The following is a 26,130-nucleotide window of genomic DNA, read 5'->3' as shown; positions in this document are numbered from 1 at the left end:
ACCCGCCCCCTTCCCCCACCTCCCATCCCAATCCCCCTCCCCCTTGCTCAGGAAACGCTGAATTGGAAGCTTCCTGAGTGCCAGACCCCAAACTAGGCACTGGAGGTGCATTTTGTGGAGTCCCTGTTCTCAAGGGGGACACCGCACCTAGAGGGCTCCCTGACGCGGTGTGAGAAGCACTGTCCCCCAGGTGGAACCAAGTGCCAGGAAAGCACTTCATGTGGCCACCCCATTTCTCTGCCTTCCCTCCTCCCCAGGCCCGGGCTTAGGCATCGGCTCCCTTTTCCTTCTCTCTCCCTGGTTCCTGTTTTTCTCCTTTTCCTCTCTCCTGCCTCCCCCTCAGCCGCTCCTGACTTTGGGCCGCTGTGGGACCACCTCCTCTATCCTAACCGGGCCACCTCGCTGTCCCGGCTTTTGCTCATGGGTCTGCCTCCCCCTGAGGTCCCGGGTTCCACCTGGGGGTCTGGGCGCCTCTCCGAGATCAGGGCACCAGCTTTGCGGAGGAGTGGAGCGCAGTGTCCGCCAGCTAAGGCTTCGGGCACGCCAAGCCGGCTAGGGCTCGCGAGTCCTAGGGAGCCAGCAAGGGGCCACTCCCCAGGAGGGGTCGGGGGCGTCAGGGCTGGAGAGGGGGAGAGGTGCCGAGGGCGAGGGAGAGGGCCCGCGGCGGCGGCTGGCCAGGAGGAAAAGGAAAGCGGGCTGGCACAGCCTCTGCCTTCGGACGCTCTCCCTGCGCACCGCCGGCCGCCGCCTCCCCGGCTGAGCGAAGGTGAAGGGGAAATCCGGGCGGGACAGAGCCACCGGAGGCCGCTCCCCGTCACTCCCACGTCCCGCTCGACAGAGCTGGGGGTCTTCATCCCCAAGCTCCTCCTCTGAGACTCCCTGGCGACCCAGGCGCTAGAAGAGGGTCTTGGTCTGAACCCCTGCTCACACGCTGAGCTTCTAGGGCTTGGTGGGGAGAGGAGTGAGGGGTCCGTCTGTACGAAGGACCCAGGAGGGGTGAGCTCGGCTCCACGAAATTACAGCCTACAGCATCCGAGGCTTGGAAACCCCAGGGCAGAAGGGGACCTCGAGTCTGCGGGCCTCGGACTCCGCATGTCACAGCTCAGTTGCGGGGCCGCAGTGCGGATCCCCCCAACTGCCCCCTCTATCTAAGCTCCACTGTGGAGCGGCAGGTGCCGCAGCTGCCCCCTCCCGGGCCATGGTGGGTGGGAGGAGGTGTAGAGGAGCCTCGCGTCTCCAGCCGCAGGCGCTCCCATCGGAGCACCCTGAGATCTCGGTGGAGAGGAAGAGGGGGTACAGGGGGCTGGGAGGAGGGGGAGGAGGACCGCAGAGCTCAGCCGCCGAGCTGTGCGCGGGAGGGGGAGGGGCAGGGGCTCCTTTCCAGCCTCCGGGGTCTGGGGACTCTGGGATGTAAGGCGAGAGCAGGGGGGTGTGACAATTCAGCAGAGGTCGGGACGTACCACGGAGCCCAGTGGCGGGGGGGCAGAGGACTTGGTCACCGAGGGGAGCCCCCGCCCCCCTTCGCAAAGGCCTACAGCTGCGGTTGCAGGGAAAACTCGAACTGGGCTCGCTGCAGGGGGAAGCGGGGCGTGAAATCCACCCCCTCCCCATACCCCACTTCCGAGGGGGTGGGCGATAGAGGGGAGGTCGGGGTTGGAGCGGCCGCGCGGGGGCCCCTCCCTCGCACCTCCCCCCACCGGACTTGGTCGCGCCCGAAGTGTAACACTTTCTCTTTGTCGGAGAAGCTCCGCTGTTTCTTGTGCTCTAGCTCTGGTGGCGGCGGAACCCGTGGCAGCCCTGGCGGACGCAGGAGCGATGGCAGCGACCGATATAGCTCGCCAGGTGGTGAGTGACCGGCTGGGGTGCCGGCGCCAGGGGCTGGGGGCCTGGGAAGGGCGGAGGAGACCTGGCCGCCGCCACGGCCGCGGCGAGGGCAGCGGGCAGCATCCAGGAGTCAAGGCGCGGCGGGACTTCTGCTCCCGGGGTCCGCGGCGCACTCCCCCAGCCTGTCCCCGCGGGTGGCGGACGGATGAGGGGGCCTGGCGGTGGCTGCGGGCCGGCCGCTGAACTTGCATTGCCCTAGGGCTGCAGTGAGCGCCGCCACCTCCCTCGCTGCAGCTGCCGCCGCGCCACTGGGGCGTTGCCGAATGAATGGCCGAGGCAGCCGCGAAGCCCTCGGGGTCCCAGGCTCCCTGGTCTCGCTTCCTCCGGCCGTCGGGCCGCCCCCCTGCGCCCAGCACCCCCCTCCCCGGGACCCGGGCCTCCTGCGGAAGAGGGGCGCCGGGCTGGGGTGAGCCCGGGGCAGGAGGCAGTGAGTGGTGGTGGTGGGGGGGCGGGGAGGTGACTAGCTGGGGTAGGGTTTCTCCATATGCATTACATATGTGACTGCGTCTGTGTGTGTGTATCACCGTATGCGTCCGAGTGCACGCGCGCGCACTCGTGCCTCCCGGGCGGGCGGCGGCGCTGGGGCCGTCTGTGACCCCAGATGAGTCCGCCTATTTCTCTGTGGGCGCTCACCTCCGTGGCGTGTGTCCGTGTGTCTCGACCCCTCTCTGCATGTGCCGGGTGCCTCTGGGTCCCGTGTATGCGTGCGTGTGTGCGTGCGTGTGTGCGTGTGCGTGTGTGTACAGCTCGCTGGTCTGAAGGGGATGGCTGCGTGTTTTGGCATGTTTCTGGATACCTTGACCGGCGGTTTGCCGGCCCCTAGGGGTCTGCCTCCGGTGCGTGTTTCGTGTAACTGGGCTTGTATGCCAAAACCTGTACAGCTGGCTTCTTTCTGTGGGGACTCAGGAAATAAGTGTGAGGCTTGCAAAAGCGGTGCCGTCTCATTTTGTTGGCAACGGACTCTGGAAAGACAAAAAACAAACGGACAAAACCTTCTTTTAAAGAACTGAAGTTTTCAAGCCTGGGATGCTCAGAGAAACCGTAACTGAAGTGACCTGAGGCTCCATATTTGTTTGGGTTTTTATTAGACCAGAAGTTTGGTTGTAAAGGAAGGGGGTGATTCCATTTGGGGGAACAGTCTAACCTTTCTCTTCCTCCGTGGTATGGGAGGTCTTCAGAAGCCTGCAGTTACCCACACTCACTCTATGGTGACGGAGAGTGAAGTAGGGGTAGGTGAACCCCATAACACCATATCCTACTGGATGAAGATCTCTGAGCCACACACACACACACACACACACACACACACGTTTTTAAACCTTGTGGCTTACTTATTCAGGGAAATAGTCTATGCACTGTAATTCCAGCGCCAAAAACAAAACAAAAACAAAAACAAACAAACAAATAAAACCCCCAAACCTCTAGTTATTTGTTGTAATTGAAATTGATTCGTTTTTGCTTTCAAAATCTGAATCCAGAATCCGGTTGCATTTTCTCTACAGGATATATATGAATTTTTTCCACCCTCTTGTCTCTGTCTGGAAGGGCAGGATGATTTCTTCTGAACCTCCCCAACCCCTGCAGACCCCAGAACCAGATCTTTACATTGTCATGATGCAGGAGGACCAGGAGTAGGTAGACGGGGCTCTGTAATCATGGAATTTGATAGAATTCTCTTCTCTCTGAGATTGGCACTGTCAAATTTATTGCTGTGGCATTTTGAAGGTTCCCAGAGTGCTTTTCTGCTCCCTGTTACCTGCATTTTAGAAATGGCATGGATTAAGTAGAGGGGTTAAGTCTCCTGGATTACACTTGCCCTGCCTTTAGTGACCAAAAAGGACGCTAATGATTTTTCTTGTCAGTTAATTAATTTGCATCGACCTGTCCTTGCTCCCTCACCAGTCCCCCTTACCTGGATTAGGATTGCAGGGCAGATGTCGTAATGGGGAACATTCCAGAAGGTTGTGTTTTACCTCAGGCAGATTGAGGCAACCCAGAGGTCCCCTTTGTTTGGCGGATGGAGGGGGTGAATGGGGGTGATTTAGGGCCTTTTGGTTTGTTTTGCATGGTTCCAGTTTGCTCTAGCTGGCCTTGCCCATACTGTATGATGAAGAAGATAATTGTAAGCCAGATCCTGAAGCTGAAAGAGCAGCCCAAGCACTTGAGACCTTGTTATCAGGATAAATGGGTTTCTGGGAAGACTGACGTCACTCTCCCTGCCCCCCGCCCCTCCAGTCTGTAAAGCTCTTGTTTATGTGTCATTTGTCTCTCTGCTCTCCTCTGTGTCTGCAAGAAGTTGTAATTCACCAGGGGAAGATGGAATTAACTCAGGAGACCTTGGGTGTCTGGTTGCTGCTTGTTTCTTCCAAGGAACACGTATCCAGGGTTCGGGAAGAGAAGACTGGAGAATCAACTTAAGTGTGCCTAGCGTAGGAGTTCTTTTGAATGAGCTCTGAGACATGGTGCCATCCAAGCAGCACTCTGCTGTGTGCGTGACGGGGGAGGTGTTCTTTCCAGAATCAGTTGAAGGTCACCATGGCTAGTTAGGTAACATCATTAGTGACTTAAAACAGGCCATGGAGTTGTTGGATAGGACCCTTCTCTGGGCATGCATGCTGCTTGGAAGTTCAGCTCTTGAGTACGCATTCCAATCCCGTCCCATCTGAACGAACACCACGAAGATTCTGCATGCCAAAACCGTCTCTCCATTGTGTCCACTCGTTGACTTTTCACCGATAAGTGTCCGGCACTGTGGCTAGCCCTGGTGATCTCGACAAAAAAAAAAAAAAAAAAAAAAAAGTAGCAGACATAATTCCTGGCTTTTATTTTTTTAATTAAAATTCTTTTAAATTTTTTAAAATTTATTTATTTGACAGACAGAGATCACAAGTAGGCAGAGAGGCAGGCAGAGAGATAGGAGGAGGCAGGCTCCCCGCTGAGCAGAGATCCTGATGGGGGGCTCGATTCCAGGACCCTGGGATCACGACCTGAGCCGAAGGCAGATGCTTTAACCCACTGAGCCACCCAGGCGTCCTAAATTTTTAAAAATTTTTTCAAAAGATTTTATTTATTTATTTGAGAGACAAGAGAGACAGAGATAGCGAGAGAGCATGAGTGGGGAGGAGAAGGAGAAGCAGACTTCCTGCTGAGCAGAGAGCCGGATCTGGGGTGATCCGGCCAGATCACTGGAGCCAAAAGCAGACACTTAATGGACTGAGCCACCCAGGCACCCAGCTCCTGGCTTTTAAGCTTATGGTCTAGTTGGAGAGACAGATTGTGGACACTGTGAAATAATTAGAGAACTTTAGAAGATTCTTCGGCTGTCCCCACTCCCAGCCCCTACCTGTGAGGTGACTGGGGCTGCTCTTAATATATACTCTTTGAGGGTACATGATTCGTCCAAGGTCATGTAGAAAGCCACAGTCCAGCAGGCCTCAGGGGCTGAATCTTCTGCCTTTTCATTGAGCTGTTTCTTTCAGTGTTGCATTTTTAGGTCCAGACTGTTAAGTGCTGGCCTGTAAAAGGAACAGCTCATTGAGTCTGGCTTGAACCAGTCCCACAAGGTGGACAGTGATGCTGTCCTCCCGTGGCAGCCGGGGAATGGTCTTTCTCCCTAATGAAAGATCTTGCAGGGTCTAACTCTGCCCTACCAGGGGAACTGCCTACAGGCTGGGCGACGCCTGCCTCTGCATTCTGGTCTTGCTACCAAATGGCATTTACCCTCTATTCCCCTTGGAAGCTCCCTGCCTCACTAAAAGGAATATTCTACTCCAAGCGGGGAGAGCAAAATCCCAGTATGTACCCATACCTCCACTGAGGACACAGCACAGGGGGAAATTTACATGGCTGGGGCGCCTGGGTGGCTCAGGAAGTTGAGCAGCCGTCTCCTCCTATCAGCTCAGGTCATGATCATCTCAGGGTCATGGGATCAAGTGCGGCATGGGGGAGGGCTCCGTGCTCAGCTGGACATCTGCTTGGGATTCTCTCTCTGCCTCTGCCCTCCCCCACTCCTGCTTGCATACTCCTGCACTCTCTCTCTCTAATAAATAAATAAATCTTTAAACAAAAGAAAATTTGCACGGCCTCCAATATTAAAAATCATTGAATCTAAACCAAGCTGATCTAAACCATTGCTGATCATGGTACTATTTTCTGACTTTTCTGTGTTTGAGACTTTTCCAAAGAAAAAGCTTGGGGGACGGGGCACCCAGGTGGCTCAGTGGGTTAAAGCCTCTGTCTTCGGCTCAGTCATGATACCAGGGTCCTGGGATCGAGCCGGTGGCGTTGGGCTCTCTGCTTAGCAGAGAGCCTGCTTCCCTCCCCCTCTCTCTGCCTGCCTCTAGGCCTACTTGTAATCTCTGTCTGTCAAATAAATAAATAAAATATTTTTAAAAAAGAAAAAAAAAGCTGGGGGGCAGGAAATGACAATGTTCCGTCCCCCCAAAGGCATACGGTCCCTTCCCTCAGGGAGTTTACTATCTAGTAGTGGAGGCAGACTTAAATAACTATATAATTATCATCGTGATCAGTGCTACACAGCTGAGCTGTGGCCTGCTTTAAGAATTCATTACCAGCGGACCCAATCCGGCCTCCAGCGCGGGCGGTGGGTCTCCAGCGCGGGCGGTGGGTGACCGGAAAGGCCTCCTGAGGGCTTTGGCTAAGAAAGGGGGTGGGTGTGAAGATGGGTGAGCTCTCACTCTACTCCTGGGCTGGGAGCATTTCATTTGTTCATTCATGCACTTCTCTTCTCATTCATTCCTTCAGTGCGTGTTGATCGGCACGCACTCTGCCAGGCCCTGGGCCAGATGCTGGGGTGTATGTGGTGCCCAAGGCACACAGGACCGTGCCGTCTGAGAGGCCCCCCGCATGACAGGCAGGAATCGGCCCCGTTTCCTTTCATTTCCTAAATCCTGGAAATGTTGAGTGTTAGCAGTGTTCTTATTACAAAACTGCACTACAGCTGAGCCATTTGTCTGTGTAGTATAATGAGATTTTGATCTGCAGTCTTGTGCATAGCATTTACCTTGTGGAGCCTCTGTTGTAAATTTTCCGTTAATTGCTGGCTTTGTTACCCAGCACGGCCCCTCCCTTTGTACGCTGTAAGGGAACACACCCGTCGCATGAGCCTGAGCAAAACTAATTAGGAAGATAAACCCCCTGGAAAAAGGTATTCCAAAACCGAACAGGACTGATTTCTAGACTTGCCTGGGTTTCTGGATTATCAGAGCCATGGTTTTGTATTAGCACGAACAATTGAGAAGGGCTTGTGAGTGGTGTGTACTCTTTGGACCACATTCAAGAAAGAGAAGGAGAAGAGAAAGGAAAGAGAATACCATGGATAAGTAGAACAGGTTCCTTTCAGCGGTCTCCAAATGCTGTCGTCTATATTTCCCGGACGAGTCTTCGTGTTTTCTTCTTTTATGGGTACAGGGAGACCAAGGGACTTAGTCCCGAGTATGTGTTAGTGTTTTCAGTGGCTGAAACAGTGAGACCCACACCGGATGACACAGGTCCGTTCAAAACAACCAAACCTGCCCTTTTCGCGAAGTTTCTAAGAAATAGAAATCCTGCCAGACCCTAACTTCCCCCTCTCTTCACTGCATTCCTTCCCACCCCAGTGCACCCGTGGGGGGGGGGGGGGAGTATAGGTCAGAGAAGATTATCCTTGGATGCCTTGAAGACTCCGTGATGGTGAAAAGATTCTCCGCTTCAATCCCAGATAGCGCAGTCATGGGTTACGTGTGGGTTTTCTTTTTTCTTTCTTCCCATATTGCTTTAAATAAAAATCTTGGAGCCACCAGCCATGTAATGATGGATTATTTTAAGTAACAACTGGGGGGGGGAGCCGAATAAATTAGAAACACAGACCCTTCCTCCTCGGTTTGGCAGGAGGAGGTTTCTGCTGCTGGGATTTGAAACCGTGGGTTTCTCCGCCGCCTGCAAGAGGAAGGAGGCTACATATGTGCTCAAGGAGGGTGAGAATTATGCCACGTGCTCCTTGCTGGCCCTGGACTTGGGTCATCTGTTCCACTCACTTAAAGGTGACTGGAGAAAAGATTTGCAGGCCTTTTCCGGGGTGGGGAGGAGGAGAGACAGGATCAGGGCTCAGGATTCTCCTGGCAGGGCCCCCTGGAACCCCCTAATGAAGGCCCTGGGGTAACAGCCACAGATCTCTGCTTTCTGACCCTGATGAGGTGTGAGGGGGTGCCGAGTTTCCTCTCCCAGTGGAGGCCCCGGCTCTGAGCACCGGCGCGGAGGCAGGAACTGGGTTTTCTTAGATCCACTTTAAATGAGACCAGATGGAGGCAGAGGCAAATTCAGGCTCCCTAGAGGACAGCTGGGCATTCATCCAGAGGCCTGTGAGTAACCCTTTTTTTCTTTTCTTTTCTTTTTTTTTTTTAAAGCAGATTAGAGATAACAGTGGCCAGAACACCTCGAAAACTCTGTTTAAAGAGCCCAGCCCGGAGGGAATCTGGCTTTATGTGGGAAAGGTGACCTGCTACCAGCAGGAGTGGCCCCTGGCCCAAGATGGAACTGGCTTTTACCTAGAATCTGGCTAGTTGGGTTAGGTCACCCTGGGGCTCAGGCTTAGTCAGGCCCAAATCAGACTGCCTCAGTTGCCTTCCATGGGCCAGACCCACCTCGGTGAGCACACAGGGGTCCAGGTCGTGACCCGCGACCCTTGTCCCTCTTGACTGTCCTTAAGCCACAAGCCCGATGCCCCCAGAACTTTAGCAGCTTGAAGGAATATACCTGCCAACTTGGAGTCAAGCTTTCCAACCTTGAAGCGGCCCTGCGCTCGCCAGGGCCGGGAGCCTTGCACCGCTCCGCTCTCTGCCCCAAAACCCCTCTGTGACTCGGGCCAAGTCACTTCCTCTCTCTCAGACTGTTTCCCCTTTTGCAAAACGAGCGGGTTGGCGTAGGTGAGCCTTCAGGGCTGCGACCAGCTCTAACGCTGTATGGTCCTTCTGTTTCCTTGTTCTCCAGCTTAATTTCTTGTAGGTTCTAGCCTGCTTGTACTTCCGTCCGAGGTGTCGGACTTGAACTCCACCTCTTCCCTGCTTTGACTCCCAGGGCAAGCAGGGTGGGGAGAGAGTTGGGGGAAAGGCAAGCCTGTGCTTTGAGCTCAGCAGGATCTCTGTAAGCGGAACAGAAACAGCGGTTCAGATGGTCTGCCCATAGGTGTAGTAAGCTATCGTCTTCCTATAAAGGTACATGACGGCTGAATTTCTGTCTATTTGAATCCCATTTTAAATGCACTAGGAGAGCTGGCCATTTAATGGAATCCTGCTGTGAATCCTTTTATAGGATGAAAAGCCACTCAGGAACTGATCTGTTGTATTAAAATCCAGAGTTTCTTCTGTTGGATTTGCCAAAAATGGGCCTTCTCCCTGCATGGTAAAGATGGTTTCCTTTGTGCTTCCCCAGGGTGCCCGAAGCTGCTCCCCCACTGAAAGACCCAGGTGGGCAAGACTTCTCTGTCCTTGGAAAGGGACCCCCCTTCCAAATGTCTCTCTCCCAATTCAGGGCATTGCTACTCTTGTCAGTTTCCTCTTAGCCTGGCTTAATCGGCAGGAGGGAAATCCTGACATTTGCCGTGGGAGACACACTGGAGGGTTTGGTGTTTTTTTTTTTATAATCTCTGGGAACTTATTGATGTTTTTGTGGTTCTTAGGGTCGATAATACAGTGGCGTCCACTCCCCCGACTGGAGGCCATGGAGAGGGCTCTCAGCCACCTGGTTGCTGCAGCAAGCAGTTTTTGCGGATATGTGATTTGGCTTCTGGTTCCCATGAATCCTTATAATAATAAGTTATACCGTATAATAAGTTATGTATATATAATGTTATAGTAAGGATAATAATAGGGCTTTGTTATCGTATTGGGAAAATAAATGTTTACATACAATAAAACTGCCCCAAAGTGGACTACTTAACCGGATTTTCTGATTATCTATATGTAAAGCATCTTTCTGGTACCTGTGGTTGAAGATTTTGCCAAAATATCTGAGGCTACTTCTCTTGTCTTGGAAAGCATCGTTGTAAAATCTTCAAAAAAACATGACATTTTTGTTTCTTTTTTTTTTTAAGATTTTATTTATTTATTTGGCAGACACAGAGAGAGAGCGATCACAAGTAGGCAGAGAGGCAGGCAGAGAGAGAGGAGGAAACAGGCTCCCCGCTGAGCAGAGAGCCCGATGCGTGGCTCCATCCCAGGACCCTGAGATCATGACCTGAGCCGAAGGCAGAGGCTTTAACCCACTGAGCCACCCAGGCGCCCAAAACGTGACATTTTTCTACTCTGATTATAAAAATAAAATCTGCCCCCCAAAAAGGTAAAAGATGCCTATTGTTGAAAATTTGGAAGACACAGAAAAGCAACCGTGCCCACATTCCCTCTACCCAAAAGTATCTTTTTTTTTAAAGATTTTATTTATTTATTTGACAGAGAGAGACAGCGAAAGAGGGAACACAAGCAGGGGGCGTGGGAGAGGGAGAAGCAGGCTTCCTGCTGAGCGGAGGGCCGGATGTGGGGCTCGATCCCAGGACCCCGGATCATGACCTGAGCCAAAGGCAGATGCTTAACCCACTGAGCCACCCAGGCGCCCCCAAAAGTAACTGTTGTCACCATTTTGGTATAACATTGACTTTGAACAACACAGGGGTTGGGGGAGCGAACCCCCCGCAGTGAAGAATCACGAATCCACGTATAACTTTCATCTCCCCCAAAACTTCACTACTCACAAGCCTACTGCTGACTGGAAGCTGTACCCGTAACAGTACTAGCACATCTTTTGTATGTTATCTGTATGACACACTGTATTCCTACAAGAAAGTAAACTAGAGAAAGTAAAATGTTATTAAGAAAACCATAAGGGGGGCGCCTGGGGGACTCAGTCGGTTAAGAGTCCAACTCTTGATTTCAGCTCAGGTCGTGAGGTCGTGAGATCAAGTCCCACATCAGCTCCGCCCTCAGTGCGGAGTCCTTGCTCAGCTCTGAGTCCGCTTGAGATTTTCTCTCTCTCCCCCTCTGCCTCCCCTCCCCCGCTCTCTCTAATAAATAAATAAAGTCTTTTAAAAAAAGAGAAAAGCATAAGGAAGGGAAAACACATTTGTAGTCCTGTCTTGTATTTATGGGGAATAAATGCGTGCATATGTGGACCCAGGCAATTCAAACTGCGTTGTTCAAGAGTCAACCTATATTCTTCCGAGCTTCAAAAAATACATTTAGGCGGGACACCTGGGTGGCTCAGTCGTTAAGGTTCTGCCTTCGGCTCAGGTCCTGATCCCAGAATCCTGGGCTCGAGCCCCGCATCGGGCTCCCTCCTTGGCCGGGAGCCTGCTTCTCCCTCTCCCATTCCCCCTGCTTGTGTTCCCTCTCTCGTTGTGTCTCTCTGTCAAATAAATAAAAATTAAAAATATATATATATATGCTTTCCCCCATGATTGGAATGATCCTGTATATATAGGATTTTGTTATTTGCCTGTTTGGTGATCATTCTCCCATGTCCCTGAATATTCTTAGAAAATGTCTTTATCAGCTGCTTAATATTCCATTGTGCACCATTGAACTATTATTTGATTTTGATCATCCTGAGGGTTGCAGGATCTATCAAAGATCTTTATTTAATGGGATCGGGAGGGAGACAAACCATAAGAGACTCTTAATCTCAGGAAACAAACTGAGGGCTGCTGGGGTGGGGGGAGGGAGAGGGTGTCGGGGTGATGGACGCTGGGGAGGGTACGTGCTGCGGTGAGTGCTGTGAAATGTTTAAGCCTGATGAGTCACAGACTTATACCCCTGGGGCTAATAATACATTATATGTTAAAAATAATTAAATAAAAAGATCCGTATTTAGGGGCATCTGGGGGGCGCAGTCGGTTAAGCTTTGGCTCTTGATTTGGACTCAGGTCATGATCTCAGGGTGGTGAGATCGAGCCCTAAGTGGGGTTCTGTGCTGGGCGTGGAACTAGCTTAAGATTCTCTCTCTCCCTCTGTCCCTCCCCCAAAGATCAGCATTCAGGGCTGGGATGGAGAGTGACATGTGAGACTGCTGGAATGAATCCTATTTCCAGCGTATCTACAAGGCGCAGAGGGCAGAGGAGAAAGTTTAGGGAAAGGCGCGATGAGTTCCAACCTTTATGTTTTGGCCTCATACTTCTGTACTTCTTTATTTACTTAAGTCATCTCTGCCTCCCACGTGGGGCTTGAACCCACGACCCCGAGAGCAAGAGTCCCATGCTCTACCCACTGAGCCAGCCAGGTGCCTTGTTTTGGTTTCCTTCTTCAACATGTCAGCCACTAACTCAGCCCCCCCAACTCGAGGCGGAGGCGGGGAAACTCCACTGATACAGACATATCCCCAGTTCCCAGAGGCCTCCCAGACCTCTTGCTTCCTATCCCGCCAAGGCTGGAAGAGGGGTGGGGTGGGGGAGAGGGAGAGGGGGACAGGGACTGCCCATCGGGGTGCTGATGGGACTCTTTATTTTCAGAATAACAGCAATGGGAGCAAGTTGCACAGCTGGAACCGCCATAACTCGTTCTTAGTAACATGCACCTTTGAATATTCAATTAAAAAATGAAATTGGTGTGTCCCCAGGGGACGAGGCGGAAGAGAAAGAGAGCGGCGTTTCTGCCCGTGATACGAAATACGAAATGTGGTATAACGTATTTCAAACCGCAGGTGACTGCAGATGGGGAGAAAACAGGAAATGTAATTGGGGAGGGGGGGAGGGGGGCTCTCCCAATTCTCAGGAGCACTCTTTCATTTTGCCTTCCTTTTAGCTCTTCTCAGATTCGGCATCCTAATTACCCCTGCTGCAAAGCTGAGTGAAAGCTCTCTTTTCTTGTATTAAAAATGTTTTTAAATGACATGGGTAGTGTGTGAATACATTCATGCTGTAAAAGGATCAAATAATACGGAAGCGTACAGACTAGCCCCTTGTGTAAGCCCCCGTTGCCGCATCGCTCCCCTGAGGTAGCCACCGACGTTCCTGGGTTTGGTGGGATTTTTTTCTTGGCTTCTTTCTATGCATTCACATCCATTTATGTGCAAGCACACATATTTCGGGCTTTTTTTTTTTGCACCTGTGGCCTTCTCCTGTGCTGCTTGTTCTACAGCTTCTTTTTTCTACTTTGGAATATGTCTTGGAGATACTTGCATCGGAACATACAGACCTGCTGCATTCTCCTTCCTTTGTAAGGATTTATTTATGTATTTTATTATTTTTTAAAGATTTTTATTTTATTTATTTGACCGAGAGAGAGCACAAGTAGAGGGAGCCCCAGGCAGAGGGAGAGACAAGCAGGCTCCTCCCTGAGTGGGGAGCCTAACGCGGGATTCAATCCCAGGACCCTGGGATCGTGACCTGAACCCAAGGCAGATACTTAACCAACTGAGCCACCCAGGCGCCCCTATTTATTTATTTTAGGGAGAGAGAGAGAGAGCGAGCGCACATGAGTGGGGGGAGGGCAGAGGGAGAGGGAGAGAGAGAACCTCAAGCAGGGCTCCCCGCTGAGTGCAGAGCCTGATGTGGGGCTCATCCCACAACCCCGAGATCATAACCTGAGCAGAAACCAAGACTTGGGTGCTCAACAAACTGAGCCACCCTTGTGCCCCAAGACACATACACATTCTTCTTAATGCCTGCAGAATATTGTAGAATATACATGTACCATAATTTAGTTAAATAGTTTTCTATTTTCAGACATTTATGAGTTTTCCCCCTAGTATTTCAGTATTGTCATCATGCTGTAATGAAGTTCCTTGTACATGGATCTTTGTACAGATACTGACTTTCTGCAGAATAGATTCCTAGGGAGGTTGCAGGGTGACAGGAGATGGGTCCTTTAAAAAAAAGAAGATTTTCTTGATTTATTTGAGAGACAGCGTGAGAGCACATAAGTCAGGGATGGGGGAGGATCAGAGGGAGAGGGAAAAGCAGACTCTCCGCTGTGCAGGGAGGGATCCCGATGCAGGACTCGATCCCAGGACCCTGGGATCATGACCCGAGCCGAAAGCAGATGCCACCCAGGTGCCCCAGAGATGGGTGACTGTGGCCCTTCTGGCATCTCAGTTCCAGCCTTAAACATGGCGCCCACCACCTGCTACTCCAGATGATAACTTGAGGTATTACTGTTGAGCCAAGCTGACAATTCCATCTTCTCTTGCGCACATTGTAATCCAGAGAATGTGCAGTTAATTGCAATCAGAGTTATTAAGGCCTCAGTTAATCAGGCCACCTTAAGGAGAAAGAGGAAAGAGATAAGATAGCGGAGCTTTAGTGAGGGAGAGGACAGAAACTTCCAGGGGCTGTCCTGGGGTCAGTGCACATTCAGTCCAATGTCCCTTTTACCTCTACATATTTAGCTCTGAACAATGAGGACTAATACTCATAATGATGACCTTGACATCTTATAAGATTTATCAAAACAAGAGTCAATGGTGCTCGCTAGACAGGATTTCCTAAAGCAGGAAATATATACACAAATACATTTTTGAAGCTTTCTCAACTATAAGCACTGAGACAAAAAGTTTCCTTCTCAAATCTTAGCAAGAAAAACACAGTAACCACATCCCATGTCCCCTCGTCCCCAAACCTTCCAGTTAGTTTTTGTGTATTGGATAGACACTAGGTAAAAAGATGCAGAAGAAATAAGGATTCTAAAGTCACCAAATTCACCAAATTTCAGATTAATGGTTATTTCTCTGTAATTCTTCCTGACGTCAAACTTGGCCTCTGGTGCTAGAAAACTATTAGATCATGTCTTATTTTTCTGATCATTTCCCTCATGTGGAAGAATCCTTTCCAGCCTCCCATTCCTTACTTGTGGGCATTTCCTATATTCAATCTCCAGCTCTTTTCTGTACTATCTCTTGGAGAACACATCCAGTTTCATACCTCCCACTCCTAAATTCATACCCCAGTCCTGAATTCTCCTTGAGCCCACAGTCCCATATGGGTAAGTAAGTGTTGGATTTCTTCTCCTGCATATCTCACCAGAAAATCAAAACTGTCTTATTTTCCTTAACATACAGAATGCTTTGGGGCACCTGGGTGGCTCAGTTGGTTAAGTGTCCAACTCTCTTTTTTTTTTTTTAAAGATTTTATTTATTTATTTGACAGAGAGAGATCACAAGTAAGCAGAGAGGCAGGCAGAGAGAGTGAGAGGGAAGCAGGCTCCCTGCCGAGCAGAGAGCCCGATGCGGGACTCCATCCCAGGACCCTGAGATCATGACCTGAGCCGAAGGCAGCGGCTTAAACCACTAAGCCACCCAGGCGCCCCATAAGTGTCCAACTCTTGATTTCAGCTCAGGTCGTGATCTCAGCGTCCTGGGATCGAGCCCTGCATTGGGCTCTGCTCAGCTCTGGGTCTTCTTGGCCCTCTCCCTCTGCTTCTCCCCTGGCTCGTGCTCTTGCTCTTTCTCTCTCTCAAATAAATAAATAAAAGTCTTTAAAAAACATGCTTTTACAAATCCAGAAGACAGAGACAAGCACCAATTAAAAAAAAATGGGCAAGGACGTGAATAGGCAACTGACGTATATGTGTACCTTATGCACAATGCAGGTATAAAGTTAAACCATAAAAAGAATGTTCACCTTCACTAATACAAGCAGTTAAACGTTGTGATGCCATTTTTCAATGATCCTTTCACAGTGGTTTAAAAGCCTCAGAAACTTAGTGTTGGTCTAAGTATAGGTAAACAGACCCTCTCCTGTATTGGTGGTGGAAATAGACGTTTGTACTATTATCTATTGAATGATTTCGCAGTATGTACCAAAGTCTTTCAAATGTGTGTGCCCTTGGACCCAGTGGGCTTCAGTTCTAGGAATTTAACTTAAGACAATAACCAAAGATCTATGCAAACCTGTAAGAACAAGAATTATTGTTTCTATTGTTTAAAACTTGGAAACATGTGGAATGTCTAACGGTGAAAGATTAGTTCTGTAGAATGCTATGTGGCCAGTACAAATAATATTTTAGAAGTATGCTTAATTTCTCAAGAAAACATCCACACTCTGTTAAGCGTTGGGCTACAGAAAGGAATATATAGAATTTTCCCTATTTTGTAAGAAACAAAAGGTATACAGACTGGAGGGAAACACACATGAATGTTATGAGTGTTTGTTGTTTTCTCCTTTATCGTTTTCCCTGTGTTGTAAAATTTCTACAGCGAACCTTGCTTGCTTTCTAGAAAACAAAAACTCCCATAAATGTAATGTTTCCTAATAGGTTATTTAAAACCAGAATCCTCCATTTCCCCCACTAAACAAGCACCCTTTCCTGGCTTCTCTCTTTTCTGCCCATGGTGCCACCAATCCAAGCTCCCAGGCTCAGAACCTTGTGATTGCCCTGCCCTTCACTCCCACTTACCCGATCACTGATGGAGCGATCACCCTTCTTGAGGCCATGTCTCGAGTCTGTTCCTCCCTCCTGAGTCCCAAGTCAGAGCAGCTCAGTTCAACCAGCATTTATTGGCACCGTGCCTGGATATCACTCTGCCAGGATCATGTTAGTGGAGTCATCTGCCTTCCTGCTTCAGCTCCCTCTCTCCTCCAGTCAATCAAACATCCTGCAGCTGGAATGATCTTTCAAAAAACGCCACTTGTACCATGCTCAAAAGCACTCAAAGGGCCCCTGAATGCCATTGCCTAGGGAATAAAGCCCATACTCTTTCTTCTGCTATTTAAGGCTCTTTACAGCACTGTGCTAGGTGGGAGGTAACAGTGGCAGGGGGAGGGGGGCACATGGGAGGTTCTTGGTGAGTTGTTGACAATGTAGGAAGTCTTTAAGAGTAAGGTGTGGAAGGGCGCCTGGGTGGCTCAGTCCATTAAGCATCGACCCTTGATTTCGGCTCAGGTCACAATCTCAAGGTCATGAGATGGAGCCCTGTGTCAGGCTCTCTGTAGGGCTCCGCACAGGGCGTGGAACATGCTTAAGATTCTCTCTCTCTCTAAAAAAAAAAAAAAAAAAAAAAAAGATTCTCTCCTTCGGTCCCTCCCCCTGCCCTCTCTCTTTCTTTTTTCCAAAAGATTTAACTGTTCATTTATTTTAGAGAGAGAGAGAAAGTGCTGGGGGCGGGGCAGAGGGAGAGGGAGAGAGGAACCCAAGGAGACTGCACCTAGCATGGAGCCTGACACGGGCTCCATCCCATGACTCCATCAGACCTGGGCTGAAACCAAGAGTCCAACGCTCAGCCCACTGAGCCACGCAGGCACCCATCTCTCCCTCTCTTAATTAAAAAAAAAAAAAAAGTTGGAAGAAGAGGAGCGGCGCCTAGGTGGCTCAATCTGGTAAGCATCTGTCTTTGGCTCAGGTCCCAGGGTCCGGGATCAAGCCTGGTGATGGGCTCCCTGCTCCGTGAGCAGTCTGCTTCCCCCTCTGCTGCTCCTCCCTGCTGGGCTCTCTCTCTTCCTGTCAATCAATAAATAAAATCTTAGGGACACCTGGGCGGCTCAGGGATTTAAGCCTCTGCCTTCAGCTCAGGTCATGATCTCAGGGTCCTGGGATCAAGCCCCGCCGCATCAGGCTCTCTGCTCCGCGGGGAGCCTGCTTCCCCCACTCCCCTCTGCCTGCCTCTCTGTCTGTCAAAAAATAAATAAAATATTTTAAATAAATAAGTAAATAAATAAAATCTTGAAAAGAAAAGGAGTAGCTTTCTTCCCACATCTCCACTATGTTCAGTTTGAAAATTCTTTTTCCTTTTGGCGCTTGGACCAGAGGCCAGAGTTTCATGGTGCTGAATTTGGAGACAGGAAGAGGCAGCCAGGGCCGATAAAATATGGCTCAGGAAACCTCAGCTCGGAGTGTGTCCCAATTTCCGATGCCTGCTATGTAGGAGGACCCGTGGAGAAAGCCTACTTTGGCTCTTAAGTCTCTGTCTCCCCTGCTGTGTTGAGGACCAAGAACCAGTGGGAAACTTGCATCTTTGTTTGCTTTAAGAAAAAGGAGGAGGAATGGGTTGGGGGAAGCAGAAAGGAGTGCGCATAGAACCAGCCCCCAAGGGCCATGGCCCATGCAGGAAACCCAGCTGTTCTCAGGTGCCCCTCTGGGGCCCGGCAGACGCCAACTCAGACTGAACTTTGGCATATGGTTGTGTGTCAGGAATACTCTGCTGGGAGTGCGTGGGGGAGGACGTGTGGGGGAGGACGTGTGAGGGTAATGAACTTTCCAGATGGCAGTCCCGGCCCTAGCCCTGTCTCTCACTCTTGGAAGACCCGATGGCACGACTGGGTGAAGGGGCTACCTGGGCGGCCGTTCTGGCAACAGCAGCTGTGGAGGGGCTCAGCCCATCCCTCTCCGGGCGCAAATTCGCACTTAGGGACCTAGCTGGAAAGCAGGCGCAGGCAGCAGAAAGTGCTGCGGGTTAGCACAGCCCGGGATGCTGGGGCGGGCCTCCCGACATGGACCATGCCCTTCTTGGCTTGCTCTGGGTCCCTTTCTGGTTCCCTGAAATCTTGGTGGAGTTCCCACCCAACAGAAACTCACAACTCCTTACATAGCCCAGCGGTGGTTCCTGTCTAGCTGCTTCGGACTGCCCTCTCTTCCCCCGGGGCCATTGGCAGTTAGCGCTTTTCTTGAGTACACGCAGGCCTCTTTTTCCTTCCCCTCTGACTCTTTGGAAGCCTGCCTCAGTTTGAGGCTCTCCCTGTTTTACAAAACCACTAACAGTTAGAAGCGCTGGGACTAACAGGTGAAGCAAGGGCCCTCTGCTTCCCAGGGCTGAGAATGGCTTGGCTGACCTTGGAGACCAGGGAACCGGGTGGGGGCAAGCACGGAGGCAGCTCTCTCGAGCTGGCAGGGGTGGGGGGGATCCCCAAGTGTCCCATGGCATCACGTGTTATTTGGGGACTCTGCGGAAAGGGGTAACCTCCCCGAGCCCTAGCAGGAGCAGCTTCTGTCAATGGGAGTCTCCCCACATCCCAGGCACCGCGCCCAGCACTCATGGACCGGTCGCCCGTGGGGTCCTCACCCCAGCCCTATGAGCTAGTCACTACTTGTCCCTGACTTGACAGATGGGCAAACTCAGAGGACTTACGTAACTTGTCTGAGGTCAGAAGGTGAAGGGGGTGGGACTCTCACTGAGTCTCATTTCCAAGCCTAGTCTCTTGCCCCTTAAACTGCGTCCCCATTGTGTTTGCTCCCCATGGCCTGGAGAGAGGAGGAATTGCTTTCTGAAGTCCTTTTGTAATATTTACTGGACGCTTAGGCACGGACCTTGTGCAAAGCTCCTTTGAGTCCCCCGACCATTGGACCGATGTGCAAGGAACCGGAGTCCCTGGGAGATGACCTGGCTTTTCAGTGGTGGCGTGGAGCGTAACTCCATGACCATGAACTGCATCCCCTGACCCCGCCCTCCCCCGCTGTCCCAGAAGCCACCTGGGCAGTTTGCTCTGCGTGGACCCGTGGTGACCTTCACCATGGAGCCCACAGAGGCCTGCACTTGAGAAGCCATGACTTCTAAGCCAGCGGCCGTTCTGCTTTGGGGCAGGGAGGAGCTAAGGGAAGAGGGGAACCCACCCGGCTTAGATTTGGGGGACTACTTCCTCGCTTGTGGGTCATTTGCATGAGAAGGGAGAACCCAGATTGCTTTTAAGCACATTTTCATTTTCTCCCCTCTCTGCCTCCCCTCCCAAATTAGGGTGAAGGTTGCCGCACGGTCCCCCTGGCTGGACACGTGGGGTTTGACAGCTTGCCCGACCAGCTGGTGAATAAGTCCATCAGCGAGGGCTTCTGCTTCAACATCCTGTGCGTGGGTGAGTATTTCCACAGCAGGAAACGCTATTACAGAATATGGATCCTTTAATGGCTGCATGTGGCTTGGCAGGTAATTAGGTTAAATACAGTGGTCATTCCGGTCCATTTGCAAAAGTGTCTTCCTCCTTCTTCCTCTTTAATCCCTCTGTTTGCCTTTGTGAGCAGCCGGGCCTGATGATATTTTTCCCCCGCTCAGACCAGAACACCAGGCTGGACCTGCAGGGAAACTGAGCCGTGTGACACCCAGTGGAAATTTTTGTAAGGGAGCTGGCTGGCTCAGCTACCATGGTCAAGTTCATTTGGACTGCAGGAAATAGGAGCCAGGGCAGGACTAGGAGGGAGGCTGATGGCTGTGGTAGGATGCCTGCCAATCAGCTGTGGGCAGCGGGGTGGGGCTCTCTCCTGTGCAGCCCTGTGGTGCTCCGGGCAGTCAGAGCTCAAGGCGAAAGTTCTTTTCTTCCCATTGAGCGTATCTCCACTCAGGGACGCCTGGGTGGCTCAGTTGGTTAAGCTTCTGCCTTGGACTCAGGTCATGACCTCAGGGTCGGGGGACCACAATCCGGCTCCCTGCTCAGTGGGAACCTGCTTCTCCCTCATCCTCTGCCTGCCGCTCCCCCGCTTGTGCTCGCTCGCTCGCTCTCTCTCTGACCAATAAATAAATAAATGAAAATCTTAAAAAAAAAAAAAAGCATATCTCCACGTGGACCCTTAGTCTCAAATGTGGGAGCCAGGCGTTCATCACCTCTCATGTGCTAATCACAGCGCCAAGAGAGTTCAGTAATGTCTGTGAAATGAATGAATGAGTTGACCCCACGGGCACCATTCATTCTATTTCTCAAACACTTTCCGTAGTAGCAATTCGAGTCCTTCCTAGGACTCTGTGGTGTGAGCGGAGTGAGTACCATTTGTATCTTCACGGAGCAGATGGAGACCCAGACATCTGGGGAGGATAAGAGACTTGACCGGGGCAATGCAGAGTAAGTGGGGGAGCGCGGACAAGGCCCGAGGTCTGGCTGTGACCCCTTGACCCTCTCACTGCTTCTCTAACTGCTGCTAACGACATCTCTTGAGAACGCAAAGGCACTTCGGAAACGGTCAGGCACCAGCCACACAAACATGAGGAACAGCAGTTCCTTGACATTCTTAGGCTTTCCAAAGTCCCAAATTTGCAGACACGATGATAGCATACGATTTTCACTCTACTGGGCAGCAAAGTCTACCTGCACATTTTCAGCGCCCTTCTTCCAAACCTTAATGACTGTAGAAATACTGTAAGAGTCTGTTTTTCCGCTGGTTGGAACACTGAGACACTCTTGCTGATTGCCCTTTCTTAGTTTTCTAGAGAGTGTATGGAGAACTCATTCATGTTGAGGCTCCAAACCCCTGCTGAACTGGATATTTTACTCTTTTTTTTTAAATTTTTATTTATTTTTTTATAATTTTTTAAATGATTTTATTTATTTATTTGACAGAGAGAGATCACAAGTAGGCAGAGAGGCAGGCAGAGAGAGAGGGGGAAGCAAGCTCCCTGCTGAGCAGAGAGCCCGATGCAGGACTCGATCCCAGGACCCTGAGACCATGACCCAAGCCGAAGGCAGAGGCTTTAACCCACTGAGCCACCCAGGCGCCCTGGATATTTTACTCTTTAATGTCATCTGCAGTTCTATTTTCTAAATAGGTTCATTCATTTTCTTGGACTCTTTCTTTTTCTTTTCCTCCATCCTTAGAGCTCTCTTTCTTGTTGTTTTTTTAAGATTTTATTTATTTGACAGAGTGGGAGAGAAAGAGGGCACAAGCTGGGAGAGCAGCAGAGGGAGAGGGAGAAGCAGGCTCCTCACTGAGCGGGGGGCCCAACTCGGGGCTCGATCTCAGGATCCTGGGCAGACTCTTAACTGACTGAGCCACCCAGGGGACCCCTTAGCGCTTTTTCTCGATCATTTCCTGTAGGAGAATAACTGGGCACTCGGGACAAGTAGACAACAAGGAGGCCACTTCTTAGTATGGATGACAGGCAGTTGGCTAGGCTTGCTCACTGGCCAAATGACTGTCCCCCACACGTCAGCTTGGGAACCCAGGAGATGACAATATGGGCGTCACAGAATTACATACCGTGGGCCTTGGCATCCAGAGCTAGGCCAGCAGTTCTTCAAGTGCTAGCAGTCTACTACTCGTGGTTGTGATGCAATGCTATTAGGAGAAGGACACAAAATAAATAGAAGCCACAGTGCTCAACGCCGAGATGCCATCACGTCCAGTATCAGCACTGCCAAATTGCTCCGATCTTTGGGTGTTGGCCAGCTTACTTCGCATAATATTTGATTACCGCAAAATTTCCGCGCAAACATATTGGATTCCCTTGGCATCCCTCCCAGAGCTCCGTACGACCTGCACTGAAGCCGAGGAGCTGAGAAGTGACAGGACAAACCCACCCTCATCAACCTGTCAACAAGGGGCCGTCTGGCAGGTGACTGAGGCTCTAGGAGGGAGGCCGCAGAAATCGGAGCGGCCCTCGGAGGGCCAGAAGTGTAATGCGCTTGGACCAGGGGACCATGGTCTCCCTCGGGGCCCTGAAGAGGAGGCAGCCAAGCTCAAGGCAAACGAGTGGGAGGAAGAGTGAACCCCCGTCCTCAAGTTCCCACCCAGGCGTGGGACAGCTGCAGCCACCCGGCGTGCCCCTGCTGGGGTAGAATTTCTCCACCGCCCCAGACCCTTCAAGAGGGGAGGAGCAGGAAGGAGATCCTCACCCCCAAGAGTCACCCCCTCTTTTTCTTGCGGCACCTGCCAGGTCCCAGGAAATCACCCTAGTAGCCCCCCTTTTGACGCTGCGGGGGCGCTCCGTGGATGCCCCGGCCTGGACTGGGTTCCTTTCATTCCCCATCCCTGATCCAAATAAGCCGGCAGCCCGCACACCTCCTGCTCTCTGCTCTCACAACCCTGTCATCGCTCAGAGAACCCACAACTTGGGCCGAGGTCATGAGTGGTTTAGATGGGTTCTTAGGCTGCAATCTCAGCCCAGCCATGGGATTGGGTACTGTCACCGGCTTGGCCAGGGGTCCATAGCTTGCCTGCGGGAGGTGACCTTTTCTCCCGCAGGACTTTCGGTGGCCGTGCCTTCAGGCCTCCACTGGTGCATAACTATCAGGTTTACTCCTGTAATGACTGTTCTCAGATGAGTCTGTTTGGGCCTAGACTCTGTCCCCCTGAAGGATTTTCTCTTCTTTTCTCATAGGGCATGTTAAGGTCAAACTGATGGTAGCCCTAGCTTCAGTTACGAACAGAGACCTAGGACATTCAGATCACAGCATTGTTTTTCTGGGTGCTGGGCTGCTGGCCGTAGGGGTCGAAGCCCAGCAGACAGTACCCTCTACCCTGATGGGAGTGTGTGCCCGTGAGCACAGGTGCGTGGTGGGACTGAGAGAGAGAAGAGAAGTTTTGTGAATCCAGAGCCTAATTCATATGTAAGGCTACCAATAAATGGCAACCAATAGAGGGCCTGTTATGACTCCTCTCCAACAGATTTTCTATAATTATTATTATTATGGAATAATTACTGAGTGGGCTGAGGTTGCCCTGTCCATCCCCAACCCTCCCCCACCCCTGACAAAAAACATATACTAATCGCTTAGCTCTGGAAATGGCAAAGATCCCAGGAGCCTAGATCTAGTGCAGGAGGCCTCAGCCACTGGAGCCAGCAGGACCAAGGTCGTGGGGCCGGTTGCTCTTTTCTTCCGGGAAGGAGCCCCGGAGGGATGCTGCCCTCCGAATGTACCAGCAACAGTAACGCCCATGAGGAGTGCAGAGAGTCATAATGATAATATTTACTCTGAAGCTGCTCAGGATTCCAGGCTCAACTGGGCCGTGTTGAACTTGGAATAAAACACACAGGAGAAGCAGATCTGCAAGAGGCTGGGCGAGCCGACTCCAGCACACCCCTCAGGGCCAGGCCTCAGCAAGGTCAGGAAGGAGAAGAGGGCAAGGTTACAGAGCCAGCTGTGACCTTGTTCCTGTCGTTAGGCTCCCTAGAGTTCCTGGAGAGTTTCCTTTGGAATACCTCCTTGTTGAGCCTGGGAGACGGCTCTCTTCATTCGGAGCTGGCAGAGACCTCCGCTGCGGGAACCACGAGCTCCCCGCAAACAAGGACGGTGGCTATCCTGTGCACTGTTGTATCTTTCGACCCTAAAATCGTGCATGGCTCGGTTGAGAGGCCCTGTGAACAGTTGTCGAGTGACCGAATGAGCTGCTGTTGCATGCCCGTGGGATGCACTCGGGCCCGCTCTGCCAGTGACTCCTCAGGGACCCCAGACCAGTTCCTTCCTCCCACTTTTTACAGATGAGGAAGGAGAGGCATGGAGAGACTGGGGAGTAGGGCAGATTCACACGGCTGGCAAGTGGCTTGGCCAACCCTTCCGTAACCAAAAGACAAATGGTAATATTTACTTCCTAGGTTCATTGTGGGGAACAAATAAGGAAAGTTTCATGTCACAGCTGTGCCTGGTACATAGAAAGTGTTCTGGAAGCCACCGCTATCATTATTAGTCTGAACCTGTTCGTTTTCTGGGGAATGCATCTGTCCGGGCAAAGGATGTGGATATTAGCAGCAGACGAGGAAAAAAGGGTGGATTATCCCAGGCAGTGTAGTTTGAAAAAGCAGATCTCATGTTACATGTTTCCAATGGAAATTCTTTTTTTTTTTTTTTTTTTTAAGATTTATTTATTTATTTATTTGACAGTGAGAGAGATCACAAGTAGGCAGAGAGGCAGGCAGAGAGAGAGGAGGAAGCAGGCTCCCCGCGGAGCAGAGAGCCCGATGCGGGGCCCGATCCCAGGACCCTGAGATCATGACCTGAGCCGGAGGCAGCGGCTCAATCCACTGAGCCACCCAGGCGCCCCTGGAAATTCTTTTTTTTAAAAAACTGGGTGTTTCCAGCATCCTATCTCCATTAAGCTAAGATGGAGTCTTCTGGGCCCGTGATGACGACCTTAAAAGGGTTAAGAAATCCCGCTGTCTGTTGGAGGAGGGAGGAGGAGAGAGAAATTGAACCCTGGGGACTCCCTGGGTTTCCTGTTGGAAACTGCCAAGTCCCCCACCTTCCTGCAGGGGTGTGGAGTCTGCTGACCTGACCCGATCCTCCTCCATGCTGGGTCCCCAGGGCAGCATGGGAGGGGACCGCATCCTAGGCTCAGGCTGGGTCCATGCCAACCACGAAGAGGGACCCCCACACCCCGCAGGCTCCACATTGATGGACCAGCTCGCTTGATTCTCTGTCCTCTTCTCGGGTTGCATTTATCACAATTCCCTGGACGCCTGCGGGTTCCTGTCTTCCACTCATTGTTGGGCATCCAATTTCCACAGCCCCTTTGTGCTGGCAGACCTTCGTGTGGTCATTTGCCCTGCCGCCCCCTCCCCTGCTGCGCTGTGCTGCCCTGCCCTGCCCTCCCCTGTCTGGCAGCCCTCCATTCCTCCAGCTGTGCAAACAGCAGCCGCCTGAGCCGCCTCCGGGCACGGGCACGCCTGGGCTAAGCCCTCTGAGGAGTACGGAAGATGCCCCATCCCCTGCTCTCTGAGGATCTTGGGATGAGGGGCCAGGGAGCCAGCTCTGGGTGCTGGGGGGACAGGGCCCAGCACTCCAGGAGCTGTGGGGAACTTAGCCAAGAGCTCATGGAGCAGAAGGGGTTGGGATGTCCCTGGAAAGTTCATCAGGCGCACACAAACATGTGCTTCAAGGGGCCCAGAGGGGAGGTGAGGGAGCCACTGGCTGTGTCCCCACTTCAGAGGCTCGAGGGAGCTACACCCCCACCTAGGGCGGGGAGAGGGAGTGATACATTCCGTTGCTTGGCCAAATGTGTTACCTCCCATGGCAAAGGCCCCACCTCACTCAGTCTTTCTGGAGACCCAAATACTTCCTGTTCCTTTAGGGAGGGGGGGAAAAAGGGGGCCTCTTCTGGGAGAATCTTTGCCGCTAATAGGTATAGCAGACCTTGGCTGGAAACATGATCTGGGGGAGGGACCATTTCCCTGCACCCTGGCAATCCACCACGGTAGTGAGACCTGGCTACGAAGCTGGGTTGGGGGGCTGGGGAGCCAGGCTGAGTTGAATGTTCTTCTTGTTCTCTCTCTCTCACCGGTTGCTACACACACAGAAAGCTCTCATCGGAGACAGATTTGAAAAAGCTCCCCCTGTATTCATGGCTCATCATTCAGGATGAAAGGCATGAAGGAGGCAAAGCTAGACACACCCAGAGGGCGGAAGGGGAGGGGACCCTTTGCGTTCACACGTTGTTGTGGTGCGGCTCTAACCCCAGCCCTGGAGAGCAGAAGAGCAGGGTGGTCCAGAAGAGGCAATCTGGGGTGATTAGCTACTGAACCCTTTATTCCTGGCATTCCTGACTCGCTGGGTTGGGGGGCAAGATGGAAGCCCAAATACGGTTTGGATCCCTGGAGATGACAAGCCTCTGTAGCTCCCAGCCCAGCTTGGGGCCTTCTGGC

The 26,130-nt window shown here is 51.6% G+C and overlaps 1 protein-coding gene across 5 annotated transcripts in view; it reads left to right on the top strand.

Annotated features, from left to right (window-relative positions):
* Positions 1 to 750: 750 nt before the first annotated feature.
* The window catches only part of SEPTIN6 (septin 6), a 64,129-nt gene continuing 38,749 nt past the window's right edge, over positions 751 to 26,130 (top strand). For 2 of the 5 annotated variants that reach the window (XM_045994951.1, XM_045994952.1), the window contains exons 1-2: positions 1,543 to 1,845; positions 19,528 to 19,642. In XM_045994951.1, the coding sequence (XP_045850907.1) occupies positions 1,816 to 1,845; positions 19,528 to 19,642 (145 nt within the window). In that variant the 5' untranslated portion in view covers positions 1,543 to 1,815. Of the gene's footprint in view, positions 767 to 1,542; positions 1,846 to 19,527; positions 19,643 to 26,130 lie in introns of those variants that run through there. The other 3 variants (XM_045994953.1, XM_045994954.1, XM_045994950.1) reach the window with 2 other exon arrangements.

Source organism: Meles meles, chromosome X, assembly GCF_922984935.1.
Source record: "Meles meles chromosome X, mMelMel3.1 paternal haplotype, whole genome shotgun sequence".
Lineage (NCBI taxonomy): Eukaryota > Metazoa > Chordata > Mammalia > Carnivora > Mustelidae > Meles > Meles meles.
This window is presented reverse-complemented; position numbering and strand designations above follow the sequence as displayed.